At 39.5% G+C, this 20,171-nt stretch overlaps 1 protein-coding gene across 1 annotated transcript; it reads left to right on the top strand.

Moving 5' to 3' along the window:
• The first annotated feature begins 9,761 nt into the window (after positions 1–9,761).
• Positions 9,762–17,040, top strand: LOC148115434 (resistin-like beta). The gene is made up of 4 exons (XM_087885062.1): positions 9,762–9,865; positions 13,752–13,894; positions 15,079–15,156; positions 16,839–17,040. Exons 2-4 carry the CDS (start codon positions 13,771–13,773, stop codon positions 16,979–16,981), a joined length of 345 nt encoding a protein of 114 aa, XP_087741188.1. The 5' UTR covers positions 9,762–9,865; positions 13,752–13,770; the 3' UTR covers positions 16,982–17,040.
• Positions 17,041–20,171: the final 3,131 nt, after the last annotated feature.

Raw genomic sequence — 20,171 nt, forward strand, 5'->3', positions numbered from 1 at the left:
TCCACGACGTTTGCTCCACATATACATGTTCTTTCGTCATACGGAATTTTCCGGTAACGGCCGAATTTAACGTTGGTATCTAAAAGTTCAAATCTAAACTTGACAAATATCTCTCTCTGCACTGATGGCATTTCTAGATGTAAATATTTTTCCAGGGTAAAAGTTGTTTTTAACTGCTGTCAGAAGCTTAAGGCAGTGATTAGTTGAAAGAGTTGCCATGTCCACTTGCCCATGTCCATGGCTTAGGACCTGAGTACTTACGAGACCACCTACTGCAACCGATAACCTCCCACCAACCAATACGCTCTCACAGAGTAGGCCTACTCATAGTACCATCATTAAAACAATGTTGTCTAGTACTTCCAAGGGAGAGAGCCTTCTCTGTGGGGGCACCTACTCTTTGGAACAGAATACCCCCTGGAATACGAATAATCCCAGATCTTCACACTTTCCGACGTGCCCTGAAGACCTTTCTGTTTCAACAAGCAGGGCTAGCATAAACACCTAAATTCTATGCCAAGGTCTTAGCAGATACACCAAGTTGACTCAATTTATTATTTACTGTTTATAAATATATATATATATATATATTATATGTATATGAAATCTTAATCTGTTCACCGCCCTGAGTCCTTTGGGAGAAGGGCGGTATAGAAATTCAATAAATAAATAAATAAATAAATAAATAAATAAATAAATAATAAAAATGTATATCTTTAATCCGTTGTTTAACTTGCTTCAGTGTGTCACACAACGGGAACCCTACGCCATATCGATTCAATATTTCTGACAGCCGAGTTAGCCAGGAATACCTTTGAGGATTTGAAATCTGCTGTTCCTCTAGGCAGATTTTGGGAAGTCTGCTGGCTTCCATCTGAGTCATTTTTAGCCAGTAGGCTACCGCCCTAGTAATTATGTAGGTGTGCAGCGAAAAATGTCCCAATTCAGCTCTGACGGCTGCCGCCGAAGTGGAATTGTTTACCCCCAACATCCTCCTTAACAAATTATTTTGAGTTCTCTCCAATATGGGGGCCTCTGTAAGACCCCAGATTTCGGCAACGTAGAGCATAATCGGAACAAGTTTAGCCTGAAAGACTTTACGAATTGGTAAAATCGAAGTTGGTTGAATACGTTTACTTAATTTGGATACAAGGCTTGCCCCAGCTCTGACCTTTTGAGAAAGGTATTGATGGTGCGGAGTCCAACCACCTGCACTGGAAAAAACAATTCCAAGATAGGTATATTGGGTAACTTGCTCAATCTTTGTGTCATTAATATGCCAATTATGCTTTTTATTCTTATTGCCAAAGACTAAAACTTTTGATTTAACTACATTTATAGCCAAATAAATAGTACAATAACATGAGAACTTGGCGAAAAGTCTCCTCATCCCTATTTGGGTTCTAGAAAACAGCACTAAGTCATCGGCATACATTATTACATTAATAAATCTTGAGCCTATTTGGGGGCTATGCGTCAGAAGATCTTCCATCTGCGCTGGGATATCATTTATATAAAGGTTAAAAGGAGTGGGGCCCAGCAGGCAGCCCTGCCTCACTCCTCTAGTTGTCGGTATGCTGTTTGTTGAGGCCCCATTTGCTGCATATCTGACTCTAATTGCCGTATTAGTATAGAGAGTCCTGATCAACAAAATAAGTCTGGGGTCCATCCCCATGACTTGTAGTTTCCTCCACAGATGGTTCCTATCTATAGAATCAAAAGCAGCGGTAAGGTCAATAAAGGCGGTATACAGCTTTTTCCCCTGGGTCTTGTATTTATTAATTAAGTGAGAAAGGACAAAACAATTGTCAATGGTAGACCTACCCGATCTAAAACCTGCCTGCTCATTTGCCAGAATTTCCTTATCCAAGCACCAGTCCTCTATTTTATTTAGCAGATGCTTCATATACATTTTTGAAATTATATTGAGAAGGCTGATGGGTCGATAGTTAGATGGGGCGGCTCTGTCACCTTTCTTGAAAATTGGAAAAACTATAGCTAACCTCCACCCTTCAGGGATTATCCCTACTGTATCGATATAAGTAAACAGTGCTACCAGCACCGGTACCCAGAAATCAATGTTGGACCTAAAGAGTTCGGGAGGCAGCAAGTCCTCTCCGGGGGCCTTCCCAGTCTTTAAGGATTGTATTATATGTTTAACTTCAGTAGAGGTAACTGGTGTCCATTCCGGACATTTCCTTAATTCCTGCTGGAGAATATCCAGTTGCAAGACATTCGTTGTATTGTTACCATCAAATAACGCAAGATAGTGCTTCTCCCATTTTACTGCTGATATATCAGTGTCTATGAATGTGGAACGTTGTTTTAATATATCGGCTATCTTGTGCCAAAAGATCATAGGGAATTGGGATTTCGCTGCCATTTCTACCTCTTTCCATATCCTGGTGTTATAGCTACTTTTCTCGTTTTTCAGGAGGGATTTGTATGTTCTCCTGAGTTGAACCATATTTGAATAATCACCATCCTGTCTGGACCAGTTAACTTTCCTAACTGCGGCTCTTAGATTTGCCCTCAACCTATGGCAATCGTCATCAAACCACTTTCTAGAGATCCCATCTACTTTGCTATCATTCTGGATCATTAAGTTCTTAAGAGTAGAAGTTAGCTCTATATAAACTGATATTGGGATGTTGTCTCCAGGCTTAGATTGGGAAATTTCCCTTGCTAGCTGTCTGGCTTCGTCTGAGCCCAGATAAGTGGTCACAGATTCAACATCAAGTCTGTGCCAATATAACCTTTTGTAGTTATAAACCCAGGCGTTTACTAAGGTGTCAATTTCCTCTCTTAAATGAGGCCTAACTTCTGAAGAGAGTGAAACCAGAGCCGTGATGGGAAAGTGGTCACTTTCCTCTCTAAATATAGCTCTTACATCTGAAAAATGGTGTACTAAACTAGACGAAGTGCAAATATAATCAATAGAGGTTGATGTTTTGTTGGACGAGAAAGTATAGGGATATATATACCCCTCACTCACTGGGGGAGGGTGAACTTCTGCCACTACATTCATGGTCTTTGTTTCTTTGAAAAGTCTTTTGCCTTCCCTTCTATCCTGCTGGACGGACTTAACAACTTTAGGCCTTGTCTGATCATGCTTTTCCCATTCTTCCAACTTGGACAGCCTTCTCGTTAAATTGCAGGCTTCTGCTAGCGAAGATCTTAACAAGTCAAATTCAATTAACATCGACCTTTGCTCCTTTGGAGACAAGGAGACAAATTTGCTGATTATAACATCCTCGGGCTTATCAGTACTTGCCTTCATATATGGGACCTCCCTGGTCTGGTCTGCCTCCATAGTTTCTCTGGATTCTAGAGGAAAGACCCTGGAGGTAGCAAAGTGGTTCCTAGATACCATTTTTGATGTTTGGTTGAGTCCTTGTAAAAGTGGTTTAATAGGCCCACTCAAGAAGACTCTTGTAGGAATGACTTCAAATCTGAGCAGGGATCCTTTTCTTTTCATTACAGCTGTCAAAACAGCTGTATTGCTGTCAAAATGCAGTATTAGTCGAACACAATTGCTATGCTGGGGAAGTTTTTTGTATCTGAGTAGCTCTATTAATAAAGGATCAGATTTCAATAGCTGTGCAAGTGAGAGAATTATCCTTTCTTTTGAAGTCCATCGTCCTCTATTGCATAGGATTTTCCTTATCCTTAAAGCAATTTGTTTCTTTAACAACCTTCTTCCTTGATGAGGGTTGACATCAGTACTTGCAATGCTTTGTTGTTTGGATTGAGATTTTAAACCTTTCCACTGTCTCCGCGCATCGGGAAGGTGTGCAGTCTCACCCTCCTTAGCTGCAGGGTGAGGGTTATTTAAATATTGAAAGATCCTCTCAATGTCTCTTTTGATCGATGTCAGTAGGTCATATATTGAATCTACTGTATGCGCAGTTAACATGCTCTGAGTACAGACCATCTCTCTGAGGTCTGAATATGTCGGAACTTCTCTTAAACAGCTAGAAGTAGGAGAGGGGATAAAGCTTGAAAAATCATCCATTTTAGCAGGCGAGTTTAAATCTGAAATCCGGGAAAAAAGCTCCCTTTCTGTATCTCCCTCTCCCGATGATACAGTCGACGGAGACAAAGTTCAAAGTTCGTCTTGGGGTTCTGGATTACACCTCTCCATAAAGTCATCCAATTTAAGCTGTTTAAGAGGCTTGGAGTAGTTAAACTCTGTCATAGTTTTTGGGGAGAGAGAGTAAGATCTCTGCCTCTTATTTTTCCTTACCATTTTGGTAGATAATTGATCCAGTATCTCTCAGTGAAATTAAATATCGCAACAATTTATCCTCCCTTGGCAATCGTAGTTAAAGTAGGCCTTAATGATGGTCTCAGCTGAGGCACCATGGAGGTAAAAACCAATCTCCTTTCCAAACAGTGGCTTATCTTCCACTCCCACTTCTTTGCTATCTTCTATTTTCAGAATTGTTTAAATTGTTTAAATTATTTCACAGGGGAAATATGTGGGAGAAAGAAATATATGGGAGAAAGAAACTAAAAAGCTGATAGAGTTTCATTAAAAGCAGGCCTACCGGGAGTGTCTCATGTCACCACCCTAGACAGCCATTCAATGCCCTGTGCAGCATTGCCCAGCGCCGGTGGGCTGGCTGGTTGGAGAAATGTTTTTTAGAATGCATTCAGGTTTTCTTTCTTTTAAAGTATACAGCATGGAAAACAAGATCCATTCACCTCTAATTAATTACAGTTTCCCAGGGGGGGAACAAGGCTGATTCACGCTTCGACAATGGCAGCAGAGGATGGTTTGATTTATTTTGATTTCCTTGGCTATTGCTCAACTATTGCTCAAGCAAAGGCAAGTATACAGACTCCAAAAGAGGAAAGCACAGGTCCAGAGAGAGATGTTCCAGAGAGAGATCCTGTTGCTGCTCCAAAGGCTCCTAAAGCCAACAAAAAGAAAATTAGGAAACAGGTTGCTCAGAGCAAGCCTGAGGTTCCTGACAAAACTGTTAATGTTGAAAATTCACTAACTGGTAAACCTTTGCATTACAGGTGTATCCATAAGTGGCATAGAAGATTGGGGCATGCCAGTTTCCGTGTTCTTAGGAAGATGCCAGAGTTTGTGAGAGGTTTGGATCTAAAGGGGTGTAAGGTGTTTTTGGATTGTGCTGTCTGCAAAAAAGCCAAATCCAAAGTAGCAGCCATTCCAAAACGCGCTTCACGCCTGTCAACACGCATTTTTGATTTGATACACACTGACATAGTAGGTCCTTTACAGCCAACAGTTGGTGGTAAGAAATATTTTCTAACAATAGTTGATAATTACTCTAGATATGGATATGTATATCCTATGAAAGAAAAATCTGAGATCTTTCAGATCTTTAAAGACTTTGCCGCTCTTGTTTATACTGGAGTGAAGCTATTAAATATGCAAATTAGATTGTCAACCGTACTTGGAGTAGTGTAATAAATCAGACTCCTTTCTTCATGTTGTATGGGTACAAGCCCGATCTCAAAAACCTCCATATTTTTGGTTCATATGCTATGGTGAACATTCCCTTAGCTCAAAGAAGGAAAGGAGGTCCAGCAGCAAAGAGGATGAGATTTATGGGTATTGAAGATAATTCAAAATGGAGCAAATTTATTGACTCCAAACATGTAATAGTGATTTCCCAATCTGCTAATTTTGAGGAAGATGCTGACTGGTCCAGGATTCATTCCAATGATCCTGGAGTTTATTTCCCTAGAGATGATTTTGCTGATGTCTCGCAGTCTGATGACCAAGATTCACAGGCAAATGTTCCAGCCACTAGTTCTTCTCAACCTGATGTTCTGTCTTCGCAAGCCGCCGATGCTGACGCTAGCGACGATGGTGAAGACGAGGACGAAACGGAAGAAGAATGGACGGTTGTTCCGAGGCGTTCCAAGAGGACCACAAAGGGGATCCCTCCATAGCGATATTCGTGGCAACTGACAAAAGCACCCTTGCCTTTGATTTGTACTGTTACACTTCCTCCTGATAAATTCACACAAATCAAGCATCTTCCTGACTCAGAGCAAGAGAAGTGGTATGAGGCAATGCAGGCTGAAATGGACAGTCTAAAGAAACTTAAGATGTTTACGCCTGCAAAACCTCCAGCAAACAAAAAAGTCATTGGCACTCGATGGGTCTATAGAATCAAAAAGAAGCCAAATGGTGAGTCATCGTACAAAGCCAGACTTGTAGCTCAGGGTTTCGCTCAACGTTATCCTGAGGACTACACAAATACCTACTCACCGACAGTCCGGACTGAAAGTGTAAAAATTGCTTTAGCCACCGCCACTATTCTTGGTTTAGAAGCTTTCCAGTTTGATGTTGACACAGCTTATCTACATGCTGACCTAGATGAGGAGATCTATGTAAAAGGTCCTCCAGGGTTCTGACAAGAAGGGGATACCTGGTTTCTACACAAAAGTCTTTATGGTCTGAAACAGTCTGGTTTAATGTGGTACTTGTTAGGATATGGTTTGAGCCTAACAAGTTGTCCAGGCAATATATGTGTTCTGTGACTTTAATATGAATATGTATTGTGTGACTTTAAAGTTTTACTGCTGATTCATTGTAATGCTGAGTCATGCTGTAATTAGATAATCACTAGTGAACGTATTTAAGAAAGGTATTGTAAAGTATTCTGTTGATGATAAGCTACCATTGTGTGTGGAGTTGCTAACCATTGTGCTATCATCGTTGGATGGATCTGTTACCATCGTGGTTTGTGAACCAGAGTGCGTTTGTTATTCTAACCAACTACTGTTTTTGTGGTAAGAAGATATCTGTATCACTGGACTGATTTAACTGGCAAAGACATGGATTTGTTTAAAGACTATGAGATTGTTTTTCCACTATAAAGTAAACTTTTGATAAACCAGTTTGCATATTTCTTATTCATTGCTCTCAGCAACGTTTCTCTGTGCTCTACACTCTGCTGGTTGGTAACACAACAACAATATCCTTAACATTACTTATGTCTTTCTGACAAACTAAATTCAATGGGCTTTATTAAGTCCGAAACTGATGAATGCGTGTTTACAAAAAGATCTGATAATATGTATGAGATAGTTCTTGTTTATGTTGATGATATTGTTTATATTGGTCCAAATAAGCAGATGAGTGAGAATTTTTCTAAAGCTTTGCAGAGATATTTCACATTGAAATCTTTAGGTTATGTTAACACTTATTTAGGTGTTCAGATTGACAAAACACAGAAGGGGTTTAGTCTTTCACAAGAGGATAAATTTGAACAAATTTTGCATCATTGCAACATGAAAGATGCTAATACAGTACGCATACCCATGCAAACAGATTTTCACAACTTGGCACATGAACCAAGTCCTGAGTTCGAGGATCAAACACTTTATCGTTCAGTTATTGGATCACTGTTGTATATTAGTAGTTGGAGGAGGCCCTCCTCAAGCGAGTGCCGAAGCTCAGGAAAGGTGCGCGCAGGGTGAACAGTGGCTTGCTTAAGGAGGGTCTTCCCATGTGTGCTCATCTCCCGGCTCAGCCACAGCCGGCCAGGGCATCACAAGAGTGGGAGGAGGAGGAGAGTGCAGGAGAGAAGCTGCCCTGTACCTACCTTTGTGCCACATTTGCACGTAAGGCAGCCTTTGCTTCCTGCCGCTTCAGGCTGGAGTTCGCACCCTCCGCACTCAGCCGAAGAGCTGCTGGGGGTGAGGGATGAAACAGTAAGGCGATGGCCAGAGGAGGGGGAGGAAGAAGACAGTCACCCGAAAGGAGGGGGAGAGACACAGAGAGAGAGAGAGATGGGGGGAGAGAGAGAGACATAGAGACACATACAGAGTGATATATAGAGAGGGGTGAGGGGAAGAGAGGGAGAGATACAGAGGGAGAGAGACATGGGGGGAGAGAGGGGGAGATAGGAAGAGGGGGAGAGAGACAGAATGGTTTTGTGGCTGGGTAGGCGTGGCTGGAGGGGTCATGTGACTGGGTGAGTGAGTGACATCGAGTTGGCCACGCCCACCCAGGTTTTGTGGCTCTGGTGTGTTTTTTTTCTATGGGAAACAGGTCCAAGTGGCTCTTTGAGTGTTTAAGTTTGCCGATCCCTGGGTTGGACTAGAAGACCTCCAAGGTCCCTTCCAGCTCTGTTATTCTGTATAACAGCATGTTACAAGAGGCAACTGAAGATACCTCATAAAAGGTTTAGACAAAGCCATGCAAGATTTTCATGGCCGAAAGAAATCTAAGTTTTGTTTTCTTGTTTTCCTTCCCAAAAGCTAGGTGCGTCTTATGATCTGGCGCGTCTTATGGAGCGAAAAATACGGTAATTAATTTTTCATCAGAGTTCAACAGTGTCTTATGTCTTATCAAAAGGTTTTTGTCCTTTAGAAAAGCCATACTTTTCCATTGTAAAATAAAGAAGGGGTGGGCTAGATGGAGAGAGACACAGAATTAAAAGAGGGAGTTGCTAATTTGTTATGAGTTCCTTGGAAACAGATTCTTGGAAACAGATTTGGATCAGATTTGTCTTAGGTAAATTCTTTGACTCTTGCTACTTCGTGCTCGGTCACTCAAAATTGACCAAATGAGGAAATCATCGCTCGAGTTTGATTAGTGGCTTTACCCAAGAACAGTAAGAGGCTTAAATCGTTGTCCTTAATGTTTCAAGAGTGGGTTCCTTTCTCCCCTCCTTTCATACTTGACATACCATTCTTGTCTGCAGTAGGATTATCATTTTTCATTTTTCTCAGGAACTCAAGAGATTTCCTCATTTGGTCAATTTTGAGCGGCAGAGCAGGAAGTAGCAAAAGTCAGTGAATTTACCTAAGACAAATCTGATCCAAATCTGTTTCCAAGAATATGTTAACTCCAGTGACTAATCTCATCAGGATAGCCTTGGCAAAATTAGGACATTTCCTCTAAAATGAACAATTTTACGCATTTGGAAATGAAAGCTGTTTGTTTGGTTAGACTTGAAAATAACGATGCAGGTAGTCCTCAACTTACAACCATTCATTTAACAACTCTTTGAAGTTACAATGGCACTGAAAAAATGGACCTATGATCAGTCCTTGCACTCAGAACCGCTGGAGCATCCCTGTGGACACATGATCAGCATTTAGGAGCTCGGCAACCGGCATATATTTATGATGATTGCCACATGTGGGGATCCTGGGATTGCCATTTGCGACCAGCAAAGTCAGTGGGGAAAGCCATAACTCCTGGCTCCTTCTGAGGCATCATTCAGGGAACTCTACAGCCAGCCCTGAGGCAGGGAGGTTGCTGCAGAGCAGGGAGGCCAATATAATAGCATCAATCCCATTTGATCCCATGAGCCCAACTTCAGAAACAGGGTCTCACAACCAGAGATTTGTGGAGCTGAGTCCCTGAAAGCCAATAAAGACTCTCTGATAACTACTGGCAACTACTGGCTCATGGTTGTAAGTTGAGGATCATTATTCTGTATCATTATTTTCAAGTCTAACCAGAGAAATAAAGCTTTCATTTTCAAATGCATAAAATTATTAAACTTACAGGCGATGTCCTATTCTCACCAAGGCTATTTTGATTGGATTAGTCACTGGAGGTAACATATTTTGAAGACAGATTTACACCAGATTTTTCTTAGGAAAACTCTTGATTGCTACTTCCTCTTCTGTGGCTTAATATTGAGCAAACCACAACATTACCCAAGTTCCTGTGAATACTTAAAAATAATGTTCCTGCTGCAAACAAGAATGGTATGTCAGGTAGGAAAGGGGAGGAGGGAACCCACTCTTGAAACATTTAGACCAATCAGGTAGAAAAGAGTGAGTAACTCTATGGTATTTATAGATGGGTAATTTGTTCGGGACAAAGAACATTTGGGGAAAAAAATCCTTGTTGCTAAAGGTAAGTTTGGTCTTCTTTTGGCAAGGGAAGGAGGGGATAAGAACTCTACTCTAAGGCCATAGAATATCTGCAGTCCTGTATGTTTATCTGAGAATCCATCCCACAGAAAAACCAAAGGGCTTCTGATCGCATTGCCAGGTTACAGATTGCTTGTTTGTTGATTTGACTTTTTTTCATAGGAGATTAATTTGAATAAATAAATGGATGAAATGCTATTATTGCCAGTTAAAAACTCAGTAGAACCTTTGACTTAAGAACTGAAATACCTGTCATGGGTTATTTGGACTTTGCTACAAATTCATTATTTTTTTCAATTTTAAAAATTTTTTACTATATAAAGAAAGAGCAACAATTTCAATGTCTATATAAACAGTGTGTTGTCTATTTACAGTTGATTTGAGTAATAATGATAATAATAATAACTATTTAATTAGTATTACCTAAAATACTAGGTATCGACCAAGTATCTTCTTAAGATGCTACTTGGAACAACATAGATCCTAAGAAGATACTTGGTCAATACCTAGGATGCTGGCAGCAACCCGTATCAAGCATCAGAGCCAGTCAATGGTATTTATGATACATTTTTAGATGTTCAGTTGGCTGAGTTTCATGTTTAATGAATATAAGTTGTTAATAATAATAATAATAATAATAATAATAATAATAATAATAATAATAATAATAATAACAATATTTTCTCCACATAATATTAATATTTAATTGTTAATACTAAATCGTATTGATAATAAATGTATCATAATAAACCCTCATAGTAAAATTAATCCTTCGCTTACCATTTTAAATATTCTAACTTCTGTTTCTGTTATTTAACCATAGATAAAACAAATCCCATGTTTCAAAATATTCCGTATCTTCCTTCTCTTTAATTTCAAGTGTTAAGTCTAAGTCAAGTCTATCCATTCCTGCACATTCTAGTATTCTTTTAAAAAATTATTTTCTCATCTGTGGGGATCTCCACACCTTTCCAATGTTGTGCAAATACAGTTCTGGCTGCTGTCAACACATGTAATATTAAATACATAGTCCCTTTATTATATTTTTTTGGTATGATACCCAACAGAGATATATCTGGTTTTAAATCTACATGTTCCTTTGTCATTTTTTCTATCCCAGTATGTATTTTTGTCCAATATGTTTTTGCTTTTGGGCATGTCCACCACATGTGGTAGTATGAGCCTGGAGTCTGATTACACTTCCAACATTTAGCTGACATATCTTTATACATGTTGGCTAATCTTGCTGGTGGAAAGTGCCATCTGTAGAACATTTTACATAAATTTTCTTTATATGCAGTAGACATTGTTAATTTATAATTTCAATCCCACAGTTTTTGCCATTTATCCAATTCTATAGAATAACCAAAGTTTTTATCCCACACTATCATTGTTTCTTTTACTTGCTCTTCTTCAATTCTAATACTCAGTAGGTAAGTGTAATTTTTTTTCATTAATTTCTCATCAGTTCCTGTTAGAATCTGATCCAGTTCTGTTGGTTCTTTATAAAAATCATATAATTTAACATCTTCATATCTTGTGAAGACCTAGAAGCAAACAAAGTAATAACCAAGAGCCAACATGGGTTTGTCAAAAACAGATCATGCCAGACTAATCTTATTGCATTCTTTGACAAAGTGACACAATTAGTGGACCAGAGGAATACTGTCGATATAATTTACTTGGACTTCAGTAAGGCATTTGATAAAGTAGACCATAACCTACTACTAGATAAAGTAGAAAAATGTGGGTTAGACAGCAGCACCACCAGATGGATTCGTAACTGGCTGATCAACCACACTCAACATGTAGTCCTCAATGGAACTGCATCTACATGGAGGGAAGTATGCAGTGGAGAACCCCAAGGCTCTGTTTTAGGCCCAGTACTCTTCAACATCTTCATCAATGACTTAGATGAGGGGATAGATGGGGAACTCATCAAATTTGCAGATGACACCAAGCTGGCAGGAATAGCCAACACTCCAGAAGATAAGCTTAAGATACAGAAGGATCTTGACGGACTTGAACATTGGGTGCTATCTAACAAAACGAAATTCAATGGTGAAAAAAGTAAGGTTCTACATTTAGGCAAGAAAAACAAAATGCACAGATACAGTATATGTGGTACCTTGCTCAACAGTAGTAAGTGTGAGAGGGATCTTGGAGTCCTAGTGGTCAACCATTTAAATATGAGCCAGCAGTGTGGAGCAGCTGCCAAAAAAGCCAACACAGTCCTAGGCTGCATAAACAGAGGGATAGAATCAAGATCACGTGAAGTGTTAATGCCTTAGTAAGGCTACACTTGGAATACTGCATTTAGTTTTGGTCACCACGATGTAAAAAAGATGTGGAGAATCTAGAAACAGTGCAGAGAAGAGCAACAAAGATGATTAGGGAACTGGAGGCTAAAACATATGAAGAACGTTTGCAGGAACTGGGTATGTCTAGTTTAAAGAAAAGAAGGACTAGGCGAAACATGATAGCAGGGTTCCAATATCTCAGGGGCTGACACAAAGACGAGGGAGTCAAGCTATTCTCCAAAGCAGGACAAGATGCAATGGGTAGAAACTAATCAAGGAGAGAAGCAACTTAGAACTAAAGAGAAATTTCCTGACAGTTAGAACAATTAATCAGTGGAACAACTTGCTTCCAGAAGTTGTGAAATGCTCCAACACTGGAAGTTTTTAAGAAGATGTTGGATAACCATTTGTCTGAAGTGGTGTAGGGTTTCCTGCCTAAGCAGGGCTAGAAGACCTCCAAGGTCCCTTCCAACCCTATTATTCTATTCTATTCTATTCTATTCTATTCTATTCTATTCTATTCTATTCTATTCTATTCTATTCTATTCTATTCTATTCTATTCTATTCTATTCTATTCTTGATTGTATTTGTACCTGCGGCCGCCATGCTAAATTTATCCCTTGACGATTCAGTTCCTGTGTACTTTTCAATTCCCATATCAACCACATTTGGATGTATCAATGTCTCCGTCGTAGAGAGCCAGACTGGTATTTTCAATTAGTGTTTTTCCTTAATTTTTTCCCATACTGAAAACAGCATTTCTAATGTAATGTCGTTGAAAATAACTGTGTATTTTATTTTTCCCATTCCATAGAAAGGCATGCCACCCCAGTTACAAATCATGACCGTCCAAAGTTAATAATTGTCTGTGTCTCAAGGTTATCTATTCTTTTAGCCACATAAGTGCAGATGCCTGGTAATATAACTCCCAATCTGGCAGCCCAAAGCCTCCTCTATTCTTAGAGTCTTGTAACAGGTTCAGACTTATTCTTGCTTTTTTTAACTTGCCAAATATATTTTGTTACTAATCTGTTTAATTCCTCGAAGTATTTCTTTTCCAGCTTTATTGGAATTGTTTGGAACAGGTATAATAAACTTGGTAGAGTATTCATTTTAATGGTAGCTTTTCTTCCTAGTAGTGATAGTTGCAAGTTTTTCCACTTTTCCAAGTCAAGTTTAATTTGCTGTATCAATTTAACGCAATTATCTTCTTTTATAGTTACCCATCTTGCTGATAGATGAATGCCCAGATATTTTACCTTCTTCACTATCTGAATGTCTATCTCCTCCATGAACTCTTTTTTCTGTTTATTTGTAAAGTTTTTGACTAAAATTTTAGTTTTCTCTTTGTTTACTTTCAATCCTGCAACCTCCTCATAGTCATCTATTTTCTTCATTAATTTGGGTCCTGTTGTTTGTTTACAGATTCATATTGATCATGTCCAATGCAATCATTTTGATTTCCCCCCCTAGGAATCTAGTGGTTAAACATGTTGTTATATTATAATATTTGTAGCCAGGGGTGGGTTCTACTTACCTTTACTGATTACATTTTTTTTTCTCTTCAGGAAGTTCTGTATCACTAAGATGAAGAAACTCTTCATATTCCTAATGTTTACTGTATTGCTTTTTGAAAAATATGCAAATACTCAGACATGTGAAGTTGAGAGCCTGATTCAATTGACGACTAAAAAAATAATTGCTTCCACAGGTATTTACTTTTTTTTATTTTGTTATTTATTCATATCCCTTCTTTATTAATAATTTTAAATAACGCAAGGTGGTAAACATACCTAATACTCCTTCCTCCTCCTATGTTCCCCACAACAATGACAACCCTGTGGCTTGAGTTGGCTGAGAGAGTGATTGGCCGAAAGTCACCCAATTGGTTTCCATTTTAAGGCAGGATTGAAACTCTCAGTTTCCTGGTTTCTACCTTTATTTATAAAATTCTTGTAAGTCTCTGGCCAGTTTACAGAATAAGCAGTAAAATGATATAAAAGCTAAAGGTAAAACAAGTTAAAAAGCAGATTAAAGCTAATTTGAAAGGACCTGCAGACACGTTGGCAGTGGGGGTCTTAATGTTCTTCCAGAAGGCCTGGAAAGTTGGGATTTGCCTTGTCTCTGGAGATAAATTGGTTTGTGGGTTGGGGACAACAGCAGATAAGCCTCTCTTCCTGGACCCTGCCAGTCAAAGTTCTTTAATGAAAAAAGGATTCATAACATGCCCTCCCTGCCTTCCCCGTGTGAGACTGGTGGATGAAATTGGGAGGAGATGTTTCTCCGATCACGTGGTTCCATGACTTAATCACTAGAGCATTAGGCAGAGAAAGATACGGTAGCAGGCTCCTGGAGGCCTCGCTGTACTTATAAAAAGGTTTTATTCTTTTAAAAATAGTTCCACAAGTAGAAAAAAGGTCTATGGGTAGAGGAGCACATGGTAGCTGAAGAAATTGTGCTTGTTGGAAGGAACCATGTCACCCATGACAAAATAGAGTTTGATAGATCCTGAGAAATGTTTTTCATGTGATCTCTCATCTGCTCAGAACTCAGAACTGTTATGTCTAGTTTCTCTTGACAGTCAATAGTTTTTGTTCATGACTCTCCTATAGGCACAGTAAAAATATTGATCTTACTTCTACTCTTTGTTTAGGACCTTCAGATTTCATCTCTTCTCTCTTATCCATTATAAAACATGCTAAGTTTGATGATGAGGTAGTAATTGTTTTCTGTACATGAATATGCAGACTATATCTCTGCTTTCTTGAGAATGAAAGGAAAAAGGATGAGAGCAAAACAAAAGGCAGTGAGACAAATTATTGCAAAACAGAAATAAAGAATCTTATCTGAGTAGGGATGCATGTGTTAATAATAACTACTGGTTTCATTTCCCAGTGTCTTCATATCAGCCAAAGATGCAGCTGGTTTGCCATGGTGTGGTAGCTAAAGGTGCTCTTGCCAGTTGTCCATCAGGTGAGAACTAATAACTTGTGGGGGAAGATCAGGAGTTAAGAGAAGAGGATTAGGTGAAAAAAAACCACCCTCTATCAAACCCCTTTCTCTGACATCTGCCAGCCTTGTGTATGCATGGGTACAAAATGCAGACTAAGCTAGACTGCTGAAGGAATCTGCTTAGCTGGGCATTTATATCACAACTAGCTGATAACACGGCATTGCCGGGGTATTTATTTATTTATATTTATTTATACATACATCCCCCCCCCCCCGAGGAGTGTTAGGGGTGTCTTATCCCCACAGTATTTGTCTCCAGAGAGTAAGTCATCTGTGTACCAAGTTTGATTAAAATTGCTCGAGGCGTTCCAGAGTTATGCTGGAACACACACACATAGACAGACACCCATATCCACACCCTGAGGGGTGTTAGCGGTGTCTTATCCCCACATTGTTTGTCTCCAGAGGGTAAGCTGTGTATAAGTTTGGTTGGAATTGCTTGAGGCTTTCCAGAGTTATGCTTGAACAAACATACATCCTTTTATACACACACACACACACACACACACACACACACACACACACACATTGTTCCAAACCAGGGGTGAAATCTAAAATTTTTTGCTACCGGTTCTGTGGGTGTGGCTTAATTAGTGGGCATGGCTTGGTGGTAAGGTGACTGGGTGGGCGTGGCCAAGTCAATGTCACTTCTTTGCCCTTTTTTAACCTACAAAACACAACACAACACAACTGGCTCACCCACAATGTAAAAACAGCTGTGCTAGACCCAAAATGGCCCCTGCAACAAGCAGGAACCTCACACAGCCACAAAAAGCCCAAAAAACCAACTTTCACACTTTACACACCCAAAATTCCACATACAGCTTTGTGAGATTTTGTGTGTTTGTATAGTTAGAAACACTACAGAAACACACTAAATCTCAGAAAGCTGCACAAATATTATTTTATTTTTATTTTTAAATAAAAGCAGCTAAATTTAAAACTTCCTAAACTTTAAATAGCTAGGTCTAAAAAAAGAACAACTAAAAAACCCCCCAATTAACTATTTTTTTTAAAGCTCCCAAAGGGGAAAAAAACTTACCCAATAGAACAGGGGTCTCCAACCTTGGCAACTTTAAGACTTGTGGACTTCAACTCCCAGAATTCCTCAGCCAGCTTTGCTGAGAGTTGAAGCCCACAAGTCTAGGCAGAAAGGCAGGCAGGCAGAAAGAGCTGCTCACCGATGAGCTTGATTGCAGGCAGGGAAATTCAGTTGCTTGCTGATGCATGGATTGCGATTGTCATGCGATCAGCACCTAAGGTAAGCAAACTGGAGGCTGGGAGGTGGGGGGGGGGCAGGAGAAAAAAAAAAACTTTTTTTCTTTTACATGGCTCTGGCAATCCAAGCTGAGTTGCCTGATTAGCAGGCAACTCAGCTGGGATGTCAGAGCTTGGCTGGTCAGAGCCATTTAAAAGGAAAAAAAGACTCTGATGAACACGGGGCTCAGCTGGGGGGCGGGGGCAGGGATTTTTGCTACCGGTTCTCCGAACTGCCCGCCGCCATCGCTACCTACTCGCCCGAGCCGGTCCGAACCGGGAGCATTTCACCCCTGGTTCCAAACACTCAACTGAAGTAACACACATCTGTATAACCTTCATCTTTTCTATCTTTTTTTTCTTTTCCTTCCCTTTTTCCTTCCTAGGTTTTGTACCCACTTCATGTGCCTGTGGAATGCATTGTGGATTTTGGAATATTCGTTACCATGACTCAGTTTGTCGCTGCAAATGTCCCAATATTGACTGGACTTCAGCCTGGTGCTGCCAAATCTCTTCTGGTGGCTTCTAAGCTACTTTGATGGCAAGTTGGCGCCAGTTTCTGTGCTCAATAAAAGTATGAATCAATAATTCTCTGAATTGTTCTCTACTTGAATTTCCATCCAGTGTGCAGCTGGAATCTGATCAATGGCAAACTATTGAACTCTGTGTGTGTAAGTGTGTGTCTGTGTCTGTGTTTTGGCTCTCTGGCCCCAAACTGAAAGCAAGCACTGGTTTCTTTATCCTGTTGCAACTCTCTTACATATAGAATGGCAAAAGTCAGTTTTGGCTCCTAAACTGTTTCACCCATATTCTTACTGTGCCTGGAAATGGGAATTGTCTCAGTGGGTTAATTTCAACAATGCAAAACTGTGTCACAGCTCACATGCACATATCAAACTTCATCTTGAGAATTGAGAATCCATTATACTTTCTTTGACAGGCTTGTTTCTCCACTCAATAAGTTTCCACTACACAGCAGGTTCAATTAAATATTAAATTTTGAAGACCGTTCACTTAATCCTATCACTTTGTTATGTCTATAGAAGGACATGTCGATTTTTCTCACTTGGGATTCATGTAACTTTCAGCATAATGTGTGAAGTAACCAGTTCAAGTATAAAATGTTTCCTGAGAGAAGTAAGTCATGTTATTAAATGGAGTGGTATTTTCATAATTTATGTTAAATGCCTTTAGAAGCAGGGACAAACATGAAAGAACCTGTTCCCTTTTGATCATGTAACTGCAGGGATGCTGCACTGGTTGTAAGTCCGAGAACTGGCCATAAGTCACTTTTTTCAGCACTATCATAACTTTGAATGGTTGTTAAACTAATTATCAAAGATTAGAAATTAGGTGTGAGTGCTACATATATCAATCCATAGGGAGGGTGAAAGCAGGCAAGATGCACAAAGAGATGGAACTTGGATTTTGCTGCTACAATTGCCATGGTGCCTGTTTGACCTTATCCTTCAGAGCTATCATTGTGGAATGTTGACAAAGCCAACAAGATACAAGCAGAAATAAACAATCCAAATTTCTTTCACGAACAATATACTAATCTTATGCTCTGTGTGGATGATGCTTACATTTCCATGTACAAACATCAAACTATTTCCATATGGGGGTTAACACATTATGCGGAATACATAAAAGCCAAAAAAATATGAGGATGTGATATAAGAGCAAAAGGAAAGGAAACATAGGTAGATGCTTAGCTATGGTTACAACCCCATTGACTCAGCCTCTTCACATCCTTCTACTCTTGCAAACCATTCTTTCTTCCATCACATCCATCATACATTGTCTTTTGTTCTTCAAATTACTTGCCTCTTTCTTTGTGGGGAATCTTGTTATAAGAAGTAAGATAGATGAGTGGAATTTGAACACAGTGAAAAATGGGGATGTTCCAAGGAGGGTGGAAAACAAGAATAGCAACCAGTCAGTTTTGCATACCTGATAGCAGAGATAAGAGCTACTTGTGGCAACCCTTCAAGATTGGAGAAGGATGGGAAGACAGCAACCAGAGACAAGTTAACTGTCTTGCAGGAGGACATGGAACAGTAAGAAAAAGGCTGAAGTGACATGCAGAGGAAGGTGTAATAGAATTTGAGGCAAAGGATAAATGGATAAGTTTCATAGGTCTCTTGTGGGAAAACTCCCAATTTGTACGTGCAATTATCATCTATGGAAGGCTCCCCCAAAACCTGCACATTAAGTGATCACTTTTGCACTGGGCAGGTCAGTTGAAGTATGTGGATGTTTGTGCATGCAAGGAGGGTTGTGGCCATCATATTCTTTCTCCCTCATCCCTGAAGGTGGGAGGTATACAAAGAGAAAGAGGAAAGAGAAAGGATTGTCCACCTTTCCTGGTATTTCCGGGTGGCACTATGTTGCATTATTGACTGGAACGATAGGAGGATTGAACTAGCTTTTCTGAATTGAGGAAAGGGGACAAGGACACAGAGAGAGGAGAATGTTTCATGTAAGCAGGAGTTCTGGTTCTCCTCTGAATGATTGAGAATCATTTTTTTTATTTTTCTTGGGGAATTTAGCAAAGGGGGAGAGCCCTCTCTGTGGGGGCACCTACCATCTGGAATGAGCTCCCCCCAGAGATACGGAGGATCCCGGATCTGCGCACCTTCCGCTGCGCTGTGAAGACCTTTTTATTCCATCAGGCGGGCTTGGTCTAATCTCTTCCCTTTTTAAATATGTAAATTTTAATCTGTTTTTAAATTATTGGGGTGTTTTAATTTGTCTGGGCCAAAATGATTTAATCTGATTTTATCTGGTTTTTTAAATTTTTTGTATCTATGTTATTTTATTGTTTGGCTGTTCACCGCCCTGAGTCCTTCGGGAGTAGGGCGATATACAAATCAAATAAAACAAACAAAACAAACAAATAGACAAAACCAAGTTCAACCAACCATACTTCATTGATATGCATATCATAAAAAATACAGTAATGACCTTTTTTTGGATTGTGGAAATCACTTTTTAAAATAAAATCAGGATAATACTAGATGTACATGTAGAAGGAAAAAACCAGAAGAGTAAATGATTTTAAATAATTTGACAAAGATGGGAACTATTTCATAGAGGGGAAAAATCAGAGGGAAGACCATATTTTTTCCAGGTGCCCTTCCCATATGTGAAGGGGGGAGATCAAAGTTTCCAGTGATATGAGTGGCTGTCACTCACAAAGTAATTCAGGCATAAAAGTATTTAAATAGCTAGAAACCCAAGTTTTCATCAGGAAAATATGGCTGAATAAGAAATCCATATGCTTGAAATGATGAACGCAGAGCGATAAATGAAGAGAGATGAAAAATGCAGAAACTTTTGCCAACTTCATTAATCCACGATAAAAAGAAACTCCAGCACCTCCTGTCTTTGCCTTCAGTTAAAGCTTGTTGCAATATTTTTAGGATCAGACTCAATAATAATAATGAGAGTTAGAGGTTTAAATATATTTCTCTTTAATTATAGTAGGCATTCTATATTCACTGAATATTCACAGATAGAAGCAAAGAAAATGGTGAAGGTGGCTCCTTATATATACAAAGGGTGGAGCCAAGAGTGGGAGTGGTGAATTATGAATACATTAAGAAACAAAGAATAAGTTAACCCCTGATATCCCATATATACATTATTTATACAATAGGGAATAAGGCATTTACATCTGACAAATCCCCCTCTAAATGCCGGTTCGCTATACAACA

The sequence above is a fragment of the Pantherophis guttatus genome, chromosome 2 (genome assembly GCF_059756535.1).
Source record: "Pantherophis guttatus breed Tessera chromosome 2, ASM5975653v1, whole genome shotgun sequence".
Lineage (NCBI taxonomy): Eukaryota > Metazoa > Chordata > Lepidosauria > Squamata > Colubridae > Pantherophis > Pantherophis guttatus.

Bases quoted from the DNA above. Each gene is read 5' to 3' on its own strand.
- LOC148115434 (XM_087885062.1), top strand. From the start codon at position 13,771: ATGAAGAAACTCTTCATATTCCTAATGTTTACTGTATTGCTTTTTGAA. The intron at 13,895-15,078 runs GTATTTACTTTT...TTCATTTCCCAG, and splicing joins AAAAATAATTGCTTCCACAG to TGTCTTCATATCAGCCAAAG. The intron at 15,157-16,838 runs GTGAGAACTAAT...TTTCCTTCCTAG, and splicing joins TCTTGCCAGTTGTCCATCAG to GTTTTGTACCCACTTCATGT.